Here is a 25,452-nt window from a genome sequence, read left to right as displayed (position 1 = left end):
TAGAGGTGTCACAAGTGTGAACAATACAGGGGATTACAGTCTGAATTTGAGGTTTAAACAATGCAGGGGCCAGTTTATCTCTGTAGTGATACCTTTTAAAGGTAACATATGGTAAACAGACACAGAATCTGGGGGGCCACAGAAGGGGGGGTTGGACAGCCTTGATCTATCTATCTATCTATCTATCTCTAGTGCAGAAATGACCAGCAACACCAGGGTTTCAGTGAAAAAGCAATATATTCATATGTGCATATGTAGCCAACGTGACGGTCCTCTCAGGGACCTTTCTCAAGGCATCTATATCTATCTATCTATCTATATCTATATATCTATCTATATCTATATATCTATCTATATCTATATATCTATCTATATATCTCTCTCTCTCTCTCTCTATATATATATATCTCTATATAATACACAAAAGCCATGAATATCTTGTAAATTATATCCTTATAAACGGTGAGTTCTGATGTCATCAGTTATAAACAGTGAGTTCTGATGTCATTTCTGTCACATGACTCACTGAAATTTGTGTATTATAATAAATAAAGTATCTATATCTAGTGCAGAAATGACCAGCAACACCAGGGTTTCAGTGAAAAAGCAATATATTCATATGTGCATATGTAGCCAACGTGACGTTTCGGTCCTCTCAGGGACCTTTCTCAAGGCATCTATATATATATATATATATATATATATATATATATATATATATATATATATATATATATATATATATATATATATATATATATATATATATATATTATAATACAAACACCTGCACTCTGTCCTCTTTTTTCTCCAGTCCGGGTGCTCGGTCAAAGTCTTTATATATGCATAGAATGGACCAGCACACCGTTTTCTTCAATCAAACGTGTTTATTCAATACACACTGTGCATCCAACGTTTCGGCCCGCATCCGGGCCTTTATCAAGGATCCTTGATAAAGGCCCGGATGCGGGCCGAAACGTTGGATGCACAGTGTGTATTGAATAAACACGTTTGATTGAAGAAAACGGTGTGCTGGTCCATTCTATGCATATATATATATATATATATATATATATATATCGATCTATCTTCAGTAAAGTATGTTTAATTTTTTAAAGTAACCTTGTCTTAAACGTTCCTGGTGTGCACCCATCTACATCTATATATTTATCTACTTTATTACGGGTAGCACCTGGGTCATTTGCCACTTTTTGGAGTGTGGAGAAAACACATTGACTATATATATATATATATATATATATATATATAATCTGTGTAAAATGACCGCACTCTGTAGACCGGACTTAGTATAATTCCTGTGGGTGCAGGGTCCAAAAATTCATATATAGATTTGCTCATAAGGATCCGCACACCAAAATTCTTTCATCAAAACTCTTTGCGTTTTACCTTAAAACATGACAGTAATGAAATTGAATTTTTGGATGTGAAGATATACAAAATGGGGGACAAGTTACAAACCTGTTTGTATGTAAAACCCACCGACAGAAACACCATTGTCCACTACCATAGCAACCATCCACGACATCTACTAAACTCACTGCCTAAGTCCCAAATGCTGAGAGTGGTGAGGATTAACAGCGATGCTAGCAAACGAGCCCAAGACTTAGAAACCATGGGAGATAAGTTCTTAGAGAGAGGCTACCCCCCCAAATTGATTGCGGATATTAAGCAATGGGCATTAAACCTAGATCGCAAAATTGTTCTTAGCAATAATAAAAAAATGGACAGTGGTGTGTCTAAGGAGGTTTACTATGTGAGCCAGTATGGGGTACAGTCCAATTACATGAACCAATGCCTGAACAAATATTGGCCGATAGTAACAAGTGATGAGGGCCTGAACAAAAAATTACCCAACAAACCGAGATTGAGCTACAGGAGGGCGAGAAACCTAAGGGAAAGCTTAAGCCCTTCAGACCCCTTAGAGAAATATATAAAACCACAAAAACATCACTTTCTCACGCAGAAACCAGGTGTCTACAAATGCAGCGGCTGCGTTATGTGCAGCAGCCTGATAACAGGAAATGACTTTCATCATCCCCAAACAGGGAAGAGATATAAAATAAAGCAAAGGATGACGTGCACCACGACAATGGTGGTGTACATCATCAAATGCCCCTGTGGTCTAATCTATTGTGGCAAGACAATTAGACAACTGAAAGAACGCATTGGGATGCATAGATCAAGCATCAGAGCAGCATTAGACACAGCCACGAGTGAGAAAGACAAAAAGGAAAAGAAACAAGACATATCGCAACAGCTAGTTGCTAAACATTGGGCAGAAGCTAGGCACAGCCCCTCTTCCTTTAGATGCATGCCAATAGACCATGTACCTATGAGACCGAGAGGGGGTGACTACAATAAGGCCCTATTGAGAAGAGAGGCTTACTGGATATATGAGCTAGACTGTGTGGCTCCACGGGGGCTAAATGGCCAATTGGTGCTGAATTGCTTTCTGTAATAACATCTGACTTCCACGCAAGTGGTCTGGCAAATCAAGAAACGACACATAAAATTACAAAGTAGAAAACGTTGATTCAAGGCCAATTTATTGTAACATTTTTTAACAAAAGACTGAGCCACATTATTTCTTTTTCAATGTCGTTAAATTGATACTATGTATATTATTTGTATACACTTTTGCAGATAACAGCACTAACTTGACACGTCATGGACTATACACACAGAGCACCTATGCCACCTAGTGGTGAAAAAGTATATACGTGGAATATACAAGTTAAAGGACTATGGTGATGGGAAAACATTCTTTTGGGGTTTAATGACGTCATTTTTGGCGCCAGATTCAAATGGGGGAGTGGTATAAAAGCACCATTTTGTTGTGTATATATATATATATATATATATATATATATATATATAGATATATAGATAGATAGATAGATAGATAGATCTATCTATATCTATCTATCTCTATATATCTCTATATATCTCTATATATCTCTATCTCTCTCTATCTCTCTCTATCTATCCATATCTATCTCTATCCATATCTATCTCTATATATATATATATATATATATATATATATATATATATATATAATCTATCTATCTCTCTCTCCTCGGTAACTTATAATATCCTTATATTTTACAAGAGGGGGTACTTTATTCACTATATCGAGAGAGAGAGAGAGAGAGAGAGAGAGAGACAGACTATAGTGGTGCACTCGCGATATAGGCAGCTGCTTGGGTGCTGGTTATAACATAGCATAACAAACAAAAAATAAAACCGCACTCCAAGGTCTTGAAATAGTGAAAAAAGTGGAAAGTTTATTATAATATATATTTATTTGGTGTTTGTCAAAAGACACTTCCTGTACAAAAAAAAACACAACTGAAGGGAAGCTTATTTAGCACTGTAGTGTAAAGTAAAGATAGCTGAAAAGGATTTTTAGGCTGGTTTATAATAATAAACAATTCTTTTCTCTATAAGATCTGATTTGGAGCTGCAATTCAAGTGCTATCATCATGAAGACCGGCAAATGAACACCAACTGGCCAGCCTCAGTGCAAGTCAGTGTTAATGCCACCCCTTTAAACATCGAGCGGGGTGACAACAAGACTTCACACAAACCCCTGCACCTCAAGCATGTCTGTCAACCAGGTCGTAACACAATCCAGATTACAGTCACTGCCTGCTGTTGTGTAAGTGTCCGAATCTACCCAGAATACACCCTGCAGTGCTAGGCAAACTGCAGTTAATACACTTGACCTTGAGAAATATTGCCTAGACCTTCTAAAGAGGACCTAAGTAGAAATGTAGGTTAGGGATAGCATTATTAGCATTGACAGTTATACTATAGTTATTTCATTAACTTTTTTTCCGTAACAAAACGACAAATTAAGATACACTGTTATGTTTAATAAAGTATTGCTGATTTTTTCTCCCATCTGTTAAAGCAATGCTATTTTATAAATTAATCCTTTTCAACAGAGCTCTAGTAATGTTTACAAAAATATTGATTTTAGCTTTTGAAATATTAAGTTAATATGAAGGTATCTAAATTAAAATAATATGCACTTCAACCTGTTTTACAATCGAACAATACTTTCCAAACAACCAAGAATATTTTGACACATTTATCAAGTCTGATGCAAGTGTCAATAAATCCGAATATGTACAACTGTTTTGAGTAGTTGAACGGTATCTTCCCTGTGGAGTGATAATGTGAGTAGGAATATCCATTGTTCAAAATCCTTCCTCCCAGATGTAAATAGCATGTGGGAAGAATTGATTTGGACAATTATTTTAAAATAAACTTGCAAAGCCACACATGTTATTCAGCACTTACTTGACTATAAATCTCTGTCTGTCATCTAAATCTCAGTAATGAGTATAAATGGCTCAGCAACAGCCAGAGGGTTACAGGCTGCAAATTCTTTTAAGGCAGCAGTCGGAGGCAGGCACAAAAAGTGTATACTTTTAATAAGTGTCTAAATATCAAGCTTCTACTTCTTCTGTGTTACAGTCACACTTGTTCGTGCTACAGTTGGTTCATCGGCCTTCAGTACGTTCAGTGCTTCAGGGTTTGCTGAAAAAGAGACTGCTTCCTGCTGAACATTGTATTACAAAAAGTGAGTACTTGTATTTGCCTTTAATGCTGACTGGATAGTAAAAGTGAATTGCACCCAATTTGTGATTTAATGTAACAATGTAGGTGAAAATTCCAATGCTAAAAGGTTTTGCTGTGAAGCTCAGCATCTCCTAATTACACACTTATTCTTAAATTATGGTTTTATAAACCATTATACCATTCCTTTTCTGTGCCAATATGGCTAGTCGCTAATGCTTATAAAAAATGAAATACTTTACAAATTCATTTGTTTGCTACCCTATTGATCAGGGCTGCCATCAGAAATCACAGGGCCCCCTACAACAAAATTGCCAGGGCCCCCCAAGGGCAAGTAATTTAAAACAAAAACACATATTGGTGGGCAGGGGCCTTAATGGTCCCAGGTTCTCCATGTAAAAATGTATCACTGTATTAAATTGTCATTTTTATGTAAAAAGTTATCATTGTATTACTTTGGTATCATATTGCAATATTTTGGCACTAACTGGTATCATATTAGTACTACATTGTACCACACTGACATTACATAGGTACAACACTGTGATTACAGGGGACTATGCAATTTCTTAAAGGAATAGTTCAGTGTGAAAATAAAAACTGTATAAATAGATAGGCTGTGCAAAATAAAAAATGTTTCTAATATAGTTAGTTAGCCAAAAATGTAATATATAAAGGCTGGAGTGAACAGATGTCTAATAAAACAGCCAGAATCCAACTTCCTGCTTTTCAGCTCTATAACTCTGAGTTAGTCAGCGACTTGAAGGGGGGCCACATGGTACATTTCTGTTCATTGAGTTTGCAATTGATCCTTAGCATTCAGCTCAGATTCAAAAGCAACAGATATGACCCATGTGGCCCCCCCTCAAGTCTCTGATTGGTCACTGCCTGGTAACCAGGGTAACCAGTCAGTGTAAACCAAGAGAGCTGAAAAGCAGGAAGTAGTGTTCTGGCTGTTTTCAGACTGACATGTTATACATCAAATCACTCCAGCCTTTATTCATTACATTTTTGGCTAACTAACTATATTATATTAGAGGGAAATTGTGGAAGCACTCAAGGCTAAATCAAAATATATTTAAATATACTGGAAGTGCTACTTACAATGCACTTCCCTGGGCCCCTGTCTCATAAATAATTCAGTATAAATGCAAGTGCATGTTTACAAAACAGGGGTTTTTAGTTACCAAAGTTATGATCATAAAATTGAAAAGCCACCATACCACGTCAAGGTAAACCCCATATGGCGGTCCCTAACTTACTTATTAAAAAGAAATGTTTCTCTGCATAATAGCATTACCTGTGTTCAGTGTATGTTGAGCATTGGTTTCAATTTGAAGGCTGAATCCTCCCCCGCCAGTAAAGGCTTTTAAGAGAGAGGGATTGCCCAAACCAACGCCCACATTTAAAAGCGTAGGACCACCATTAGTTTTAAGGGGTGGGTATGGGGTGCTATTGAAAAACCACATGAAGCTATGCCACAGCTTCAGGCCAATATACTATATTAGAGGGAAATTGTGGAAGCACTCAAGGCTAAATCAAAATATATTTAAATATACTGGAAGTGCTACTTACAATGCACTTCCCTGGGCCCCTGTCTCATAAATAATTCAGTATAAATGCAAGTGCATGTTTACAAAACAGGGGTTTTTAGTTACCAAAGTTATGATCATAAAATTGAAAAGCCACCATACCACGTCAAGGTAAACCCCATATGGCGGTCCCTAACTTACTTATTAAAAAGAAATGTTTCTCTGCATAATAGCATTACCTGTGTTCAGTGTATGTTGAGCATTGGTTTCAATTTGAAGGCTGAATCCTCCCCCGCCAGTAAAGGCTTTTAAGAGAGAGGGATTGCCCAAACCAACGCCCACATTTAAAAGCGTAGGACCACCATTAGTTTTAAGGGGTGGGTATGGGGTGCTATTGAAAAACCACATGAAGCTATGCCACAGCTTCAGGCCAATATACTATATTAGAGGGAAATTGTGGAAGCACTCAAGGCTAAATCAAAATATATTTAAATATAATGGAAGTGCTACTTACAATGCACTTCCCTGGGCCCCTGTCTCATAAATAATTCAGTATAAATGCAAGTGCATGTTTACAAAACAGGGGTTTTTAGTTACCAAAGTTATGATCATAAAATTGAAAAGCCACCATACCACGTCAAGGTAAACCCCATATGGCGGTCCCTAACTTACTTATTAAAAAGAAATGTTTCTCTGCATAATAGCATTACCTGTGTTCAGTGTATGTTGAGCATTGGTTTCAATTTGAAGGCTTAATCCTCCCCCGCCAGTAAAGGCTTTTAAGAGAGAGGGATTGCCCAAACCAACGCCCACATTTAAAAGCGTAGGACCACCATTAGTTTTAAGGGGTGGGTATGGGGTGCTATTGAAAAACCACATGAAGCTATGCGACAGCTTCAGGCCAATATACTATATTAGAGGGAAATTGTGGAAGCATTCAAGGCTAAATCAAAATATATTTAAATATAATGGAAGTGCTACTTACAATGCACTTCCCTGGGCCCCTGTCTCATAAATAATTCAGTATAAATGCAAGTGAATGTTTACAAAACAGGGGTTTTTAGTTACCAAAGTTATGATCATAAAATTGAAAAGCCACCATACCACGTCAAGGTAAACCCCATATGGCGGTCCCTAACTTACTTATTAAAAAGAAATGTTTCTCTGCATAATAGCATTACCTGTGTTCAGTGTATGTTGAGCATTGGTTTCAATTTGAAGGCTGAATCCTCCCCCGCCAGTAAAGGCTTTTAAGAGAGAGGGATTGCCCAAACCAACGCCCACATTTAAAAGCGTAGGACCACCATTAGTTTTAAGGGGTGGGTATGGGGTGCTATTGAAAAACCACATGAAGCTATGCCACAGCTTCAGGCCAATATACTATATTAGAGGGAAATTGTGGAAGCACTCAAGGCTAAATCAAAATATATTTAAATATAATGGAAGTGCTACTTACAATGCACTTCCCTGGGCCCCTGTCTCACAGGTAATGCTATTATGCAGAGAAATATTTCTTTTTAATAAGTAAGTTAGGGACCGCCATATGGGGTTTACCTTGACGTGGTATGGTGGCTTTTCAATTTTATGATCATAACTTTGGTAACTAAAAACCCCTGTTTTGTAAACATGCACTGAATTATTTATGAGACGGGGCCCAGGGAAGTGCATTGTAAGTAGCACTTCCATTATATTTAAATATATTTTGATTTAGCCTTGAGTGCTTCCACAATTTCCCTCTAATATAACTAACTATATTAGGAACATTTTTTATTTTGCACAGCCTATCTATTTACCCAGTTTTTATTTTTACACTGAACAATTCCTTTAATAAGGAGAGCACTTGCCTTCTGTGATTTTTTTTTTATTATGGATAATTAATTTTCCCGTATTGATGTTTAAATATATGTGTTGATATTAATGTAGCACTCTATCATAGTTTTAGGGGAAACATTTTTGATATAAATAAAAAACAAAAAGCTTGCATCCCACTTCACACTGTCATTTCTGCTCAAGACTTGTTCTCCTCCATTAGACCACTCTCCTACAGATTCCCTTGGAGGGGGGGGCGGCTGGGCCAATCCGGGGTGGGGGCAGACTTCACCAATGAAAGTTAGATGTGGACGGGGCCAATACAGGTTGGGAGCAGGCCGGACCAATCAGTTGGAGGAAGTCTGGGCCAATGAGGGTTGGGGTGGGTGATGCCAATACAGGTTGGGGGAAGGCCAGACCAATCAGTTGGAGGAAGGCTGGTTCATTCAGGGTTGGAAGTGGGCGGGCCAATCCGGGTTGGGGCAGTCCGGGCCAATCAGTTGGAGGAAGGCTTGGGCTAATGAGGGTCGGGGTTGAGGGCATGTTTGGCCACTCGATGTTCAGCCAGTAAGTAAAAGCTCCCGGCCTTATGTGCTGCTGCAATGCGGGTCCCTATAGTCTCTGTTCTGTGACAGAAGGGGGGCTGGGCACAGGGAGGATAGTCCCCCCCCTGATGGCAGCCCTGCTATTGATTAATACACTTTTCCCTGAGAGGATCTTGGCAACCACACATCCCATGTGCCATTTCCCTTAATGAAATATGTTCTCCGCAGTGTCCCCAGTTGAGACATTTTTCAATATAATTCCCTCAACCATTCAGTCTCAGATACTATATATACTGCTGGGTGATGTTGTGATGGCTGATTCAGTTAATGCCTTTAAGAATGGCTTGGATGATTTTTTGGACAGACATAATATCAAAGGCTATAGTTAGTATAGGTATGGGTATATAGAATTTAATTAAAAGTAGGGAGGGGTATGTGTATGGATGCTGGGTTTTCATTTGGAGGGGTTGAACTTGATGGACTTTGTCTTTTTTCAACCCAATTTAACTATGTAACTATGTAACTATTTAACTCAGTGCAATGTATATTATGATATTTTCAAAGCTAAAATAAATTAAATAAACATGCTTTTTAGATTTTGAGGATAATTTTCAGAAATGCAGAATGTACATATTTGGTACGTGTGGCTGTTTCTTTTTTAATTTTGTTCATTTTTAGTTACTACATACCGTATCTGTATTTACACACTACTTTCCTGGACTTCCTAACTCATTTGTAGCAAGGGTAAGAACTATCTAGTGTGAATGAATAAGCAGATATTTAGCAGATACATGTCCATGAAAGACCAAAAGGTAGGGCTGACCAGCTGGAGGCACATGTGGCACTATAAGGGATTTTTTTGACTCCCAGCATCCCCAAAGGCTTCATGCTACTATTGCAAGTTTGAAGCTACATTTGAATGCATCATTAGTTGTACTTTCACATGTGGACTGAGCTTTTAACATCCATACAGAAAATGTATCTTGAATTAATTAACCAATCTCATAATGTTGATGGCATATTATCATACTCATGAACCTAAGCCCTAGTTTTATACACAGGAGTTTTTTTTTTCATATTTGAAAACGTGTATATTAGATATGATGATATGGTCTCAATGTGGTCTGTTTGCCTTCTTAGTAAAGAGGAATTTTAGCAGCGTTGCTGCTTCATCTGGGAATGCAGCGCTAAATGGAGAAGATGGGGTAGAGCAGACAGCAATTAAAGTATCACTGAAATGTCCAATAACATTCAGGCGAATCCAGCTTCCTGCACGAGGGCATGACTGCAAGCATGTACAGGTTAGTTTCCCTGTGGTGATATTGTGCAGATCATCTTGTTAGTTACCTTCTGATATTGTGCCCACTTAATTATTTCACTGGCCTTGCCCTTTGATTAGAAAGCTTATTTTCAGTCAGAGACATTAGCAGCTTAGGCAAGACCAGCATCTGTGGTTCACAAGGCATTTGGACACCAGTACAAGTAGTATTGCCCTTTAGCAGTGACCCCAATATAATTTCAGCCACATTTTAGAATAATCACAGTGCCTTTTTGTGTAGGGTCGCCCCCTTTGACCTCAGAAAAAAACGGATAAGGCGGCAGGATGATGATATGGGGGGGGCAGAGTAGTGACATATGGTTGTGGGGTCATGACATATGGGGCCATGTTTGTGCCTTGTGGGCAGGCCCAGATTTATGCTTTGGGTACCCCTAAGCAAGGGTCCTACAGCTTTTCCTCTCAGCTACCAATAACCCCACCCTCCCCACTGCTCTCGAGGTTTCCGGCTGTCTAATCTGCACTTCCCCAATGGTTCTGAAAATATTAGGATGCGGCTGGACGACATGCCATCCGTAAAATATTTCCGCCCTAGGCCCAGGCATTTGTGGCCCTCCCACAAATTCAGACCTACTTTTGGGGGCCAGGCATAGCATCAGAGGTGGTTATTGGGCAGATTATTGTTCAGTTTTCACAAGGCTGGAACCTAAACCTGACAGTTGTGACCAGAACAGCCCTAAGAAAAATCAAAAAGGTGGCAACCCTTTTTTTGTGCCTCTAGGCTTAAAACTGAAATATGTGTTGCCTTGATATAATCTAGAAAAAACATATGGAAATAATAATACATCCACCTCTTCATATATTCATTTTGTAAATTGGGAATTTATTTTAACAACAACACTTTCCTTAGGCTGATGAGATCCAATAAAAAAATTATGCATTTTAGATTCATTCCTTTTCAGTACATTGTATTCCCTAAATTGCAATTTTCCTTGATAAATCTGTTTTTATTTAACATTTTTAGTGTTTTGACTTGGAATCATATCTGCAGCTCAACTGTGAGAGAGGAACCTGGAGGTGTCCTGTATGCAAGTGAGTACAAGGAAAACTGCATGTGCAAGGCCCAATAAAAACATTCATTATACATTTTCTACTTGTTTACTGAATCTTACCAAATTATGAAGTATAAAATTATAGACCCAAATCACAGTTTCTAAAATTGTGTGCTGTATGCAAGTACACACACAGTAGGTAGAGCAGAAACTGCTTATCTGTATATAGCCTGAATAAACACAAAATCTAATACAGGTATGGGACCTGTTATTCAGAAAACTCGGGACCTGGGGTTTTCCCGATAATGGATCTTTCTATCATCTGGATCTTCATACCTTAGGTCTACTAGAAAATCATGTAAACATTAAATTAACCCAATTAGCTGGGTTTGCTTCCAATAAGGATTAATTACATCTTAGTTGGAATCAATTAGTACAAGGTACTGTTTTAACGTGGCCCTGCACCTGAAATAAGTATGTACCATTATACTACTCAAAGGTGTGCCAAAAACTGCCTGTGTGTTAGGTGAACAATCTCCCTGGTAATTGTTGTCTGGTTTCTTGCAAGGGAAGCATTCATGTCAAAGAATGAATATTGCCTATACTGTGTAAAAAAAAATGACATACTTCCAAGCAGTGTAATGGAAGCTGTTTGCTGAGATTTGTGGCTGGGTTATGGCAGTGCACTCCATGGAAGCAGTTATTTTTGTAAGCAATGCTTGCTCTTTTACAAGAGTGCCGACTTACTTTAACTCCCAAACCTAGCACTTTAAATAAGATGCTGCTCCTAAGTTACAGTGCATTTGTCATGACTGGGCTCCAGCCAATGGCCAAATAGCATTTTCAATTATTTTTTCCACCTTTTGCTGCTTCTGAATTTAATACAGTTTCTCTTCAAAATGTGATGTTTTTTTTCTGCCAGTAAAACAGCCCTGCTGGAAGGCCTAGAAGTTGATCAGTACATGTGGGGCATCCTAAATGCAATACAGAAGTAAGTAGCAGTTCTGTTTCAAAAAGTCCAGCAGGAGTTCCTTTAGTATTTGGAGCAGCAAGCAATAGTGTAGAGGAAGCCATGAGTAGAACACTTGCATGTATTACTATATTACCATTAATATCATTGTCGCTTGACAATACAGATTTGCACCAAGCTACCCTAATTCTACCCTAAAGCTACCCCATGTAAGGGTGTATAAATTATTTTATGACTCAAAAAGTAATCCATTTTTAATAAATGTCATATTTTACATTGCTACTTTACTTCAGATTTGGCACAACTCATTAAAGTATATGGGCAAATTCAAACAGGACCAATTTCTAGTCTGAAAAAAAGCAGTGTGTACAGCATGACACTCCATGCTGATTTTCACTAGCTTTTTTCCAAACCAACACTTTTTAAAGAATTTGACACGCAGCTACACATCCACATATGTTTACACAGCATGCTGTAGTGCCTTTTAATGTCATTGTTGTATACACCTTTATAAGTATGTCTGAAATAATTTTGTATTTTAGCTTACTAAAGATTTGTTACCTTATAGAGTGCTTATAAACTAGATTATTGTAAACTGAGCAAAATAGTTAGTTTCCCAATGCTCTAATTATAAAAATAGCATTTTTTTCTGATGACAATTTGTGTTTGTGCCATAGCTCTGAGTTTGAAGAAGTGACCATTGACCCAACGTGCAGCTGGAGACCTGTACCCATTAAATCAGAGATACACATCAAGGATGACCCTGATGGAATGCCCTCCAAGAGGTTTAAGACTATGAGTCCTAGTCAGATGATCATGCCCAATGTTATGGAAATGATTGCGGCACTTGGTCCTGGCCCATCTCCTTACCCGTCTCTCCCCCCACCTCCAGGAGGTGGTAACTCTGGTGAATATATTGGGCAAGGTGAGAGATTTTTCAAACTACACTAAACCGTTGCTTAATAATCTGTAAAGGTTAAAAATGTAAATAAGACTTTATGTCACAGCATTGTGTCCAGTGCACATGTGGATGCACAACCTATTGAATCCTCTCTTCTATCAATACTAGTAAAATGACTGAGTTTAAAAGAAACTTGTCTGAATAACAAAATCAACTGTAGCTTGAGATTTCAATTTGGTAATTTGTATTAAATGTGCACAATGTGCTTCATCATAAATAAGGGAGTTTTGAGATTTGCTAGTATTAAGTGATTATTAAATGCAGAATTTTGCTTTACAGTTCCTAATGCAAAACCAAAACTCACATGCAAAACTTTTTATGTTTAGGTAACAACTACCAAGGTCATGGCAACTTTGACTTTCCTCATGGAGCACCTGGAGGAACATCAATGAATGATTTTATGCATGGACCTCAACTTTCTCACCCTCCAGACATGCCTGGAGGAATGTCATCTTTGGACAAACCACTCAGCCACTCCATGCAGGACTCTGTAAGCACTACAAAATATGAATACTTAAAGGGATACTGTCATGGGGAAAAAATAGTGCTGCTCCAGCAGAATTCTGCACTGAAATCCATTTCTCAAAAGAGCAAATAGATTTTTTTATATTCAATTTTGAAATCTGACATGGGGCTAGACATTTTGTCAATTTCCCAGCTGCCCCTTGTCATGTGACTTGTGGCTGCACTTTAAGAGAGAAATGCTTTCTGGCAGGCTGCTGTTTTTCCTTCTGATTGTAACTGAATGTGTCTCAGTGGGACATGGGTTTTTACTATTGAGTGTTGTTCTTAGATCTACCAGGCAGCTGTTATCTTGTGTTAGGGAGCTGTTATCTGGTTACCTTCCCATTGTTCTTTTGTTTGGCTGCTGGGGGGGGAAGGGAGGGGGGTGATATCACTCCAACTTGCAGTACAGCAGTAAAGAGTGATTTAAGTTTATCAGAGCACAAGTCACATGACTTGAGGCAGCTGGGAAATTGACAAAATGTCTAGCCTCATGTTAGATTTCAAAATTGAATATAAAAAAATCTGTTTGCTCTTTTGAGAAATGGATTTCAGTGCAGAATTCTGCCGGAGCAGCACTATTAAATGATTCATTTTGAAAAATAAAAATTTTTCCCATGACAGTATCCCTTTTAATTACTAGCAACTGTTTTTCAAATAATCATTGTTTTAATGCAGGGATATTTTAGTACTTGTCCTCCAGTTCTGGTTGAACTGCAAATTCAAGTATATTGAAAAAGTACTGACAGCTGTAGTACAACTACAAAAGGAGATCAGAATAGTTTATTATTTCTCATTGAGGACCTAAAGCATTTCCTGGACCCATTATACCCTACAGCAGTGCTGTCCAATTTCTGTGGTCCTGAGGGCCAACATTTTTCCAAATTTTTTATCCAAATTTTTAGATAACACAGCCCCCCCAACACATGATTAAACACCTTAGGGGCCCCTAACAATAATTTATTTTCAAACGCTAAGAAACTCCCAGAACAAATATCAGGCTTATGTTCCACAGGCAGAGTATATCACACACAGGCAGAGTATATCACACACAGGCAGAACAGAGCAAGAGACAGTGAAACCTATCAAAGTTTACACATGTTAAGCAAACACAGCAGGTAGGTGGGGGCCACAGAAGGGGGGGTCGCGGGCCGCCAGTTGGACAGCCCTGCCCTACAGTATACATCATTAGGAGCCATCAAGATGCTATCACTTCATAAAACATTAACATGAAGAAATAAGTACAATATTGTTATCCAGCATGTTGAGTCATAGTGGATACAAAATGTCTAGGCCAGAAAAACTTTTATTTCATGGCCCTTGACTTTAGGTGTGTGAAATGTTCTATTGGTTATGGATAAATCTTATCCACTTATCTAGAATATACCATAATTGTGCAGCTTTGTTGAAATCTGAGGTCTGGAAGCAGCCATGGAATACAGTTTATATAGTTTTAATGCTCAAACCATTCTCTAGACCGTTTAATTTGATCACAGGAGAAATGTTTCACATAAGATAGGGATAATCACATAAAATTCTTCAGTATAAATTGACTTTTAATCTAGTTTGTCAGGGGCTGAAGTGCTCACTTTATTTTGGAAGTCACTAAGAAACTTCTGTCCTTCCAGGATTTATAGCAATTTGAGTCAAAATAGTTAAAGGGATACTGTCATGGGAACATTTTTTCAAAATGAATCAGTTAATAGTGCTGCTCCAGTAGAATTCTGCACTGAAATCCATTTCTCAAAAGAACAAACAGATTTTTTTATATTCAATTTTGAAATCCGACATGGGGCTAGACATATTGTCAATTTCCCAGCTGCCCCAAGTCATGTGACTTGTGCTCTAATAAACTTCAATCACTCTTTACTGCTGTACTGCAAGTTGGAGTGATATCACCCCCTCCCTTCCCCCCCCCCAGCAGCCAAACAAAAGAACAATGGGAAGGAAACCAGATAACAGCTCCCTAACACAAGATAACAGCTGCCTGGTAGATCTAAGAACAACACTCAATAGTAAAAACCCATGTCCCACTGAGACACATTCAGTTACAATCAGAAGGAAAAACAGCAGCCTGCCAGAAAGCATTTCTCTCCTAAAGTGCAGGCACAAGTCACATGACCAGGGGCAGCTGGGATATTGACAAAATGTCTAGCCCCATGTCAGATTTAAAAATTGAATATAAAGAAATCTGTTTACTCTTTTGAGAAAAGGATTTCAGTGCAGAATTCTGCTGGAGTAGCACTATTAACTGATGTGTTATGAAAAAAACATGTTTTCCGATGACAGGATCCCTTTAAAGAGAAGACATGTAGCACAAGGAAAATAATGGCAACCACATCAAATTGTTTAAATAGTGAAAAAGTAGGTAAGGTTGAGAAAAGATGTGTCCATCACTTTTCTTCATCAAAACTTCTTCATGATTTCAATAGGGCAATCTGACAGTGCCTGGATCAAAAAAATAAATAATACAAATAATAATAATGAACAATAAAACCAATAATGAATACTTTTTCAATTTGAATTTATCTATCCTATATTACATGCCTTGCAGTTGCCTCATGTTGGAAATTCTGACCAGTCCCATGGCTCCATGCCTCAGGGCTTACACCCCCCTCATCCGGGCAGCCAACCTGGGCAGCCTTTACACCATGGTGGACCAGCACCTCAACCACGGCACCAACAGCAAGCTGCCAGTCACCCACATGTAGACATGAACTTTAATCCATCTGCAGTTTTAGAAGGTCAACCTGGTGGCCCTGGAGCTCCCGACATGCCTGAACCATCGCTAGATGTAAGTTTGTGTTTAGTCTTCCTAAACTTTATCAAACAAGTAGCACAAAATGTAAATATAATATCTCAGCAAAGAAGTTAGTAACAACTACCTATCACTGTGAAGAAGGAAAGGTTCCAAAATAAAACGGGTAAACAGCTGAAAACTGTAAGCAGAAATAGTGGCCCTCTTTATAGTCAAGACAGGGTCGGACTGGGCCGGCGGGACACCAGGAAAAACCTGGTGGGCCCCGGCACTTTTGGTACAGCCCAGACCTGCCCCCTGCACCCACTCTCCTTACCTCCCAGACCCCGGTCGATGCTGATGCGCAGGATAAAGGTAAGCGCAGGGTGGGGTTGTGGCAGAGAGGGCTTTGCGGCACTGAGTCTAGCACTCTATGCTTAAACATAGTACAGTATAAATATTGTATAAATATTGCGAGGTCGATTAGAACTCACACTAGTATAGTATAGAAAGGCGATTTCCCTTATAATTAAATTATATGATTTTAGTTGGCAGATAACTCAGTTATCTGCCAAATCAGTTTCTTCTTTCCTAAGAAGTTTTTTAACTAGGTATGGGATCTGTTATCTGGAAACCTATTGCCCAGAAAGTTCCACAATTTAATAATGTATTTTACTATAGTGTCTTATTAAATGAACAATTCTTAATTTGCCTTTTCCCTGTAATAATAAGGTAGTACATTTTTTAGATGTTGCCTAAGAAAAGTGAAAATCTCATATCCAAAGCATTGCGGATAATAGTACCTGAATATGTTCTTGGTTATATTATCTGTCTTGATCTAAAATGGTTAATACTAATCATTTTATTGCCATAGAGTAAAAAGTACAAAAAAGGAACACTGTATTGTAATTATTTTCCTTTTGTTCTTTTGCAGCTTCTTCCAGAGCTTACAAATCCAGATGAGCTTCTCTCCTATTTGGATCCTCCAGATCTACCAAACAATAGCAATGATGACCTTCTCTCTCTGTTTGAGAACAACTAAAATTAGTGACATAGTTCTGTCCTCCATCTCTAGTCCATAATGTAACCAGCCTGACAACACACGTGGGCACCGCAATGGCAACTCACCTCTTTCCTCTGACTGCCCATTTGATGCGCTCTCAGTGACGCTGCTAAGGACTACAGTGTGTTCAGGCTATCCATAGACATCACAAGTGCTCTTTCTTGGTTGTTCTCGTACTGTGGGAAACCTTAAGCTTAACCTTAAGCTATCACACCAGGGAACATGACAAGGAGAGTCCATTATGGGCATACTGACTGACATAAAGGTGACTCTTCCCAGTGCATATTGCTTTGTCCCACTCCCACACCACTACCATCTTAAAGCCAACTGGAGAAGATGAACTAATCCAGGAAATAGGGAAAAGATGGAACAAACTCATTAACACACACAAAGCACAAAGCTCCCTAGCAGTGACCACCTGAGGATATTTTACGCATAATGTAATTAGGCACCAAACAGAAGACATGCTGGGGGGCCTCTTGCTTCTTTTTTGCGTGTTATCTGGGATACTTCCCCCTCTTTTTATTGTGGCATTTTTTAAGAAAAATTCCCAGGTTTCTGGCCAGACATCTCCATGCCCTGCAGTTCCTCAAGTGCACAATGTACACAATCCACAGGAACTAAGGGACAGGAGAGACAAATTTCCCCCACGAAGGACAGAGTTATTCTTTGACCTTTTTATGTTTCTCTACTTTTGAGGCTGCAAACAAGGGGCATTCATGTTGGTTTTAAGGCAGCTTACAGACTTCTTTTTTTTAGTTACTTCTATTTCCCCAACAAGACTGTTACACAATATCTGGCCTTCAGATTTAGCACCTGGTGATGATTTTTAATTACAAAATCCTCAAAAAACTGTCAAAATTGTGTGTTATTTGTGCAATCTTCCTTCCCTACCACCCTATGACTGAGGTACCTTCTAGAGGTGTGGGTGGGGTCTAAACGCATGTCTGACCCATTTTCTGTGCTTCTGGTGTGTTAATGCTGCTTGCTTCTGTAAAGCTGTTGTTCAATTTGTACAGAAGTGCATGTGTGCCAATCAATGTTATTTACTTTGTCTGTTTAACATTTTTAGTGCTTAACTCTTTTTCTGAACCAGAGTCCAGCAATGCACTGTGGTAGTAAAAAGGGTAAGTGCGGCTTCTGCAGAATGCTTCAGCAACAAAAGGTTTACAGAAAGACATCTTTAGGCTGTCTTGTAAGCAACTTCCCTTCTCTGTGTGCCAGGTTTAACATATTGTGTCCTGATACTCGGTTGTTTTTTTATTTCTGTGTGTTGTACAGCTGTTAATGACACACCAAACCTATTTTTTTTTATTTCCGTTCCCTCTTTCTATCACCAAAGTTGTATTTTGTATTTTTTTTATTTAAACAAGGAAAAAAAGAAAGAAAAAAAAAACGCAACACAACAACTTTTCTGCTTTTCTCCCTTTGCAAGAGTTTAATTTTTCCAGCATTATCTTGGTTATGTGTCATGTAGAATTCTAGGCTTTCTTTTATAAATGCATCTCCCCATTATTATTATTATTATTTGTGAATTCATTGTTTTGTTTTTTTTTTGGTTCCATGTCTATTAATAAGATGGCAGCACACATTGCTGTTCATATGCAATTCATTATTTTAGCAAGGCAAAAAAACTATTGTAAATAAGTTTGAAAAAACTGTAGCACTGTTTGTTGATTTTATGATCTAGTGTGTCGTCTTAATGCTTTGTCTCTTTTGGTTTTTGTTTTTACTCCAGTTTTTGTTTGATATGTGTGATATATATTTTTTAATCAACCTTTCTCCTTTTTTTCACTTGTTCTTGCAGTTGTGCCTGCATTGTATTTGCTCAGTAGTACATCTCCAGCTACTTTGGGAGTGAGGGGGTTAATTATTGGGTCTCCGCCGCTTTCCTAAAAGATTTCCTCTAGGAAGGTGATACTGAGGTGATAGGAAGGTGATACTGTCACTTCTCAGATCTACAAAATGTTTTACACGAAATAGGGAGAATAATTTGTTATCCAGTAGCACCACATTTCCCTTGTATACTTCGGCTTTTAACCTTTCTCCTCCCTCATCTCCACCCAAAACGTCAAAAGCATTAATTTATAGATTGCTGTTGCCATAATGAAAATGTAAGCTTGTAAATAGCATCACATAATATTTTTTCAGGTATGAACATACAACATATTTATAATGTAATAGTATGTCCTCTTTTTCCATTTTGTATATGAATATAATATCCTCTTCCAAATACAGTACATTTTCACTGAAAGAATAATGTCCAAATTTACAGATGTTGGTGATCTATAACCTACTGAAATAAAAATAATGTGTTGTACATTTGTATGCATTGAACAGGTTGTCTAGAGAAATCTTATGGCCTGGCTTTCAGTAGCTGTAATGCTTTACATGTTCCATAATGCCATAAACCAGTTCATAAGTGGTAAAGTCCGACACACACACTGCTACAACAAGGAAGCATGTATGATATACTATTCTCTTTACTTTCTCTGATAAACAACAATGGACAACCACCCCTCCTTTGTTTAAACCTCCATTTGAATAGAGCAAAGTTTTAATAATAAACTAATGATTCTGATTTCATTATATCCTGCTAAGAGTTTCAAGGTCAGTTTTGGTTTGTAGACTGTTTATTAAGAGAATGAAGAATATCATTTTACTGTATCTGGGGTCTTGGATAAATCGAGGCAAGAAGAGTTACATCCTTTGCCTCAGACTGACCCTCTCTAGTGGAAGATGGCACTTCTGTTAAACGGATGAAGAGAATAATGCAGAAATAAAATAATGTTCAGCAGCAATGTCAAAGCTGTAGCCTTCCATCTTTTGTGGACCACATCTCCCAGTATTCTCAGCTCACCACTACCAAAAGATACAGGATTTTGCAGTCCACAACAACTGAAGTGCTGCAGGTTTGACATGAAAGGGTATTTTCTTTGGACGCAAAACTTGAAAATCCATGAAGTCCTCTCTGGTGCACTTAACCTAGACCCATGTCGTTTCTTATGTTGCACCTTTTGTATTTAGCAGTGATAAACTGTATTTTTATTAAATTGAAACACTATTCTTGGGGTTTTAAAAATGTGAATATTTTCTGAGAGGACAAATTGGGCTGTAACATATCTTTTGCTTCCTGCTGGAATCTGTATGTCTTTGTTACAGGTATAAACCTTTGTAGAACTACAGCTCTCACGTGCTCCCTAATCAAATGGTTTGCAGATAAGGTGTAGTTCCAGAGTAGCTGGTGCTGTTAGGTCACTGAGAGCGAAAGTTAGGTGGTTGTGCCCAGATGACCATGCCCATAATACAACTTTCTACTGCAATTACTTTTTATTTAGCTCAGTGCTTCCTCTTCATTGTGTTTTAAAACTTTTTCCCCCACATGTAATAAAATGCACTAAGTTTGCCCAGGAGCAGTAACCAGTAGCAACCAATAAGATGTTTGCTTTTAAACATGTGACCAGGAAATTCTACCTGCTGATAGGTTACTGCCCCTGGGCAAACTTAGTGCCTTTAATTACATTTCCCCAATAAAGTCTTGTTTCTTAAATTTGGGTTCACCAGTGTTGCTAGGCAACAGGTCCTAGCTTGTGTAACATTTTATTCATCTGGTTAACAAATGGCACGCAGGATCATTTTCTGGCATGAATTTTCCCAGGGAAACAGACAATTATTGCACGTGTTTGGAGATGACTTGTGGTGCCCCCATAACCATTGACCCACAGATACATTTCTTGAGGCAATTTCTAATGTCTTGTCTTGGGTTTTTCCCTAAGAAAAAAGTTAAAGGGACAAAAGGTCGGAAAACATCCCATGTGCCTTAAGTCTTACATGGAGAACCTCTGTTTCTTACCAGGAGTTTTACATTTACTTATGTTCCAAAAATCTAATTTAAACATAGCAATTCAAATCCTCAGTAGAACGAGTCTGCAAGGCAAAGAACGTGTGTGTTTGTTTTTTTGTTTTGTGTGTTTATGTGCATTTTCAGAGATGCTTTTGGTACAATTTTTGAATTATTTTTCGCTGTGCTTCCCCACCAAACATTCAAAAGAACTGAAACCTGACTAAACACCTTCACCACCAGAAAGACACACAGTTTTTTAATGTGTGCATGAGAAGTTGACTGGGCAGAAAGGAAATGGTGTCAAAGCCATTTCTGACTGCATACACTTTACCTTTTCCACTATCAAGGGTTACATGTTTAGCGCATTGCCAGCTAATGCGTAACCCTTTCAGTGCTATAATATGTTAAAGGACTTAACACATCCTTTGTAAATATGTTTATGACAAGTAAAGACATAAAACACAGACACGTTCATTTTCCTGGGAATGTGTTTTTTTCCCCAAAAAAGGTGGTTTAAAAAAACAGAAAAAAAAGTTTCCATATAGAGTGGAAACAAATTTATATTTGGGAGGAGGGTGGGTTTTGGGAATATTTTGGGCTTGGGTGCATTTTGTGTGAAATCACAGCATTGTTTCCACTCCTGTAAAATAATTTGACCCGTTGTGAAATTCTTTTGTTTTTGTTCTGTTTTATGTATATGTAATATTTTAGCTGACTTGCGTTAGTCCTGTGTAATTTTGAAGGTGCTACATAAAATGGAAAAAAAAATTACGAACACACACAATGAAGAAAAAAGTGGAATATGGGGTAAACAAGAAAAGATTGTAACCAAATTCTCTTTGTACAACTTTTGATATCATGATTAGATGGGGAAATGACTAAATTCAAATGAGAGCTCAAATGGTACAATCTGTAATAAAACTTGCAAAAAGGGCCACTGTATTTTGTCTGTACATTGTATGTACAATTTAATCATTCATATTTGTAACTCCTTTACTGACAGAAAGAGCAGACTTCATCTTTCAAGCAGTGAAGGCGATAAAATATTAAGAGATAAAGTAATTGTGCTTTTAGTCTTGAAAAACTGTATGTAGTTAGTTGTGTCCACCTTATATTTATCAAATAAATATGTACTCAGATGAAACTTGTACACTTCGTTTTCTCATTTTAAAAAATGCATTTTTATCAAATATGCACGATTACACACATTTTTTAACTTGAGTCTGAGAATGAAGACGTGGGGAAAAAATTGCTAAAACTTTAACGTTTTTTTTTAATTTCTTTTTTTTAATAGATCTTTGGAATATGTATTGAGTTCTGAACAAAGTGGGAAATCTGTGGGAGGAGAACCAGTATTCAGCTGAATGGAAAAAATTGTAAAAAACTGAGGAAGTTGGTGGGAGGTCCAACTGGTTTATTGCTGTTCTGCAAAAATCCCAGCATTCCTTCACAGGCAGAGGAAGCAGACCACACAGTTGCAGGGGTGGCAGACTGTGGGGTCTGCTTCCTCTACAGCTAATAATAAAAAACCAGCTGCTCTCTTACCTGAGGCAGTGGGGCCTAGTGCACTCTAGTTACACCACTGCCTAGAGTTGTCTAAATAAAGTAAATTCACCCTTCTCATAAGTGACATGGTAAATAATATCTGAAGAGTTCTCCTACAGCAAATTTATATTGTCATATTGCCAATATTTTGTTCTATTGCCAAATCTGTATATCAGGTTTGGCACTCTGTGATATCTAGTAGTGGTCAGAGGCCTTCTGTGCACTTGACAGCAGAAAGTTTGCTTACAGTATCCACTGTGTCCTGAATCTAGAGGGTATGACCAACTAGTATCATATTATGTGGCAATCAAAACCAGCCCCGGTGATCTCTGTAGGACATAAACTTAGATGATCAGAGCCGCAGTCCCCAACCAGAGCTCGAAACTAATGTCCTGTTTACTATCTAGCTATACTAGTGGCCAGGCTGCACACAGGTCACCTCATACTTTATCTGGTTCTAACTTTTATCTCTGCCAGGTTGGACTGTGTGGACCTTGTTTCTCCTCTCCTCCTCTGACACTAAATTGTGTGTTCACACATGCAATGCCTCATACTGGATAGCAGACTATAGTCACAAGTGCATAAAGAGCATTAATGAAGCAGAGGAATCTGTAAAAATTTTGCATTGAACTAAATGTTTAAAAAAAATTTAAACAGATCTTCACAGTGATACAAAATTGGTAAAGCCTTTCCTTTACTTTAGACCCATGGTAATTCCTTATGTTCACAAACAGTGTCTCTATTATCCACTTTGTGGCATATGACTACCACCCTCTGCTCTGATGTGTGCTGTACCACACTGAATAAGCGAAGTGACACTTTCCTATGCTAACTAGCCTGGGTGCCATCACTCTAACAGAAAGCTCTCCACAGGCCTATCGACATTTGGGCAATTTTTTTGCGTATATCAGTCACCCCATACATGAGCAGATAAGCTGCCGATTCAGTCTAAGGGACTTGAAACAACATCTTAAATCTGGCAGAGTATGGCCACCTTTAGGGCTAGGCCACACGGGAAGATTTCAGGGAGATTAGTCGCCTGGCGACTAATCGCCGTGTCTAATCTCCCTGAATGGCTTGCTGTTATCTTGCACCCACTAGCGCTAAAGTCGCATGCGCCTATTCACATGCGGCGATACGTTTTTCAAAGTCTCTCGAAATTGCTGAGGCTGAGGGCCTAAGGGCATAGGCATCTTGAAATCAGGCCCTGTCTATTTGTTAGTAAACATCTTTACTGTATATACTAAGGTATAAATTTAAAAATAAACACCTTATTTGACATCATTGGAAGCAATTAAAAGGTGGCAAGCGGCTCACAAGCCACTGTTTTGGGATAACTGCTCTAATTATTCTGCCAATACCATTTCTTCAGGAAGAAAACTCAACAGCTTTCACTGTAAAAAATTATTTTTGCATTTTTTTCCTAAATTTTTTTATTTGAATTTTAATACAAAACAGAAATATGCATGAGATTTGAATATTGGTTGCAAAGTGAAAAATTATTAGAAAAATTCAAACACTGTGACCAAATGAATAGAATGTATATTCAGGGATACTCCTATTATTTTAAGGTGGTAAACAAAGAATACTCAGCGATAAGATAGTTTTCTATTGGTGTAGCGTTAAATTCATAAATCATAGCATTTGTTCTGAATAATTAGTTAACATTAAATGTATATTGTTAATATTGTCATCCTCCTGAGGAAGCATGGCGCACCATGTAAAACTCATAGAGGAAATAGTATTGTCGACTTGAACTGAAATTTTGTTCAATGCTGTTTTTAATTTAGAATCTTGTGAGCAGGCCCGGACTGGCAATATGTTTGTTTGGGCAAATGCCCGGTGGGCTGTTCATCTCACAGTTAAAATGGGCTGGCTTGCTCGCTAGTGGCTCCACCTCTGCTCCTATTGTATCGTTAGACTTCAGCTCCTGCTTGTGATCTCATGTCTCCAGGCTACCTTGGGGAGATGAAGCAGGGGGCAGAAAGTCCTTCATTTCATTTGATTTAATTTAATAGCAAGTGCTGGAAGCACAGGCAGCCTCGCAGTGGGTATTTTTTCTCTTTGCTCTCCCCATCTCCTCCATTCTATAATGCTTCTCCTTCCTGTCCAAGCACTGGCTTAATCGCGCAGCCCGACAGACATATGGAACTGCTGCAACACTAGATGGGAGGGTGCATCCCGGATACATTACACCTCAGGTGCAAGTGCATGTAGTAAGTTCTCAGAAAGGGGGCGTGAGTGTGTCTCTGTGTATGTCCCCATACAAACTTCTTGTGCCTGAGATGAATGACTGGCATACTGACTGGCACTACTACAGCACACTCATCCTAAATGGTGAGCTGGTGTATTGTTTAGATGGTATTGGGCTTTTTAACTATAGGTTATCATATACCCCCCACAAGCGGAGGTCTGGGGCCACAAACACCCAGACACCATAGTCATAAGGTGAAAGTTTGTTTCTACATGGAAATAAATATGATATACTATTTACTTTTTCGCCACATTAAATTAAGCAACATTCCATATATTTAAACTAAATCAAGGGTTCGCTTGCATTTACTATGTTCTATTTACCCTACTATAGCAACTCATTGGGGGAATGTTGACATTCGGGCTACTGGTTTGCATTCGCTAGCACCATATTTAGAAAATTTTCAATGTTAACTCCATGTTATACCTTTTAACTATATTGTGAATAAAGACTATAAAGTTTTAACTAATTAGCTATAGCTTCTATAGAGCAACTAACTAAGCAACATATACCTTCATTTGATTATTATTTTTGATTTGTTTGAAGAACATAGACACCAAAGAAAATCGGCAAAGATCCTACAACAGAAGGAAACATCATTCTCATACTTTCTTTCTGAACTCAAAGGACAGCAGGAAATACAGGCTAAGGGAGAAAATGAGAAACAAAAGTTTTGAATTTGTCCACACACATTTTAACCCAAAATTAACTTAAGGTATTGGCAAAGGGTTTGTCCTTTTGCCCCACAAGAA

At 38.2% G+C, this 25,452-nt stretch overlaps 1 protein-coding gene across 18 annotated transcripts in view; it reads left to right on the top strand.

Annotated features, from left to right (window-relative positions):
• LOC108703993 (zinc finger MIZ domain-containing protein 1) overlaps positions 1–22,045 on the top strand; it is a 316,532-nt gene extending 294,487 nt beyond the window's left edge. For all 18 annotated transcript variants that reach the window (XM_041568977.1, XM_041568968.1, XM_018240327.2 and 15 more), the window contains 9 exons: positions 3,472–3,682; positions 4,507–4,612; positions 9,635–9,795; positions 10,795–10,862; positions 11,745–11,813; positions 12,470–12,717; positions 13,080–13,243; positions 15,812–16,051; positions 16,929–22,045. In XM_041568977.1, the coding sequence (XP_041424911.1) occupies positions 3,472–3,682; positions 4,507–4,612; positions 9,635–9,795; positions 10,795–10,862; positions 11,745–11,813; positions 12,470–12,717; positions 13,080–13,243; positions 15,812–16,051; positions 16,929–17,036 (1,375 nt within the window). In that variant the 3' untranslated portion in view covers positions 17,037–22,045. The remainder of the gene's footprint in view (positions 1–3,471; positions 3,683–4,506; positions 4,613–9,634; positions 9,796–10,794; positions 10,863–11,744; positions 11,814–12,469; positions 12,718–13,079; positions 13,244–15,811; positions 16,052–16,928) is intronic.
• Positions 22,046–25,452: the final 3,407 nt, after the last annotated feature.

This window comes from Xenopus laevis, chromosome 7L, assembly GCF_017654675.1.
Source record: "Xenopus laevis strain J_2021 chromosome 7L, Xenopus_laevis_v10.1, whole genome shotgun sequence".
Lineage (NCBI taxonomy): Eukaryota > Metazoa > Chordata > Amphibia > Anura > Pipidae > Xenopus > Xenopus laevis.
This window is presented reverse-complemented; position numbering and strand designations above follow the sequence as displayed.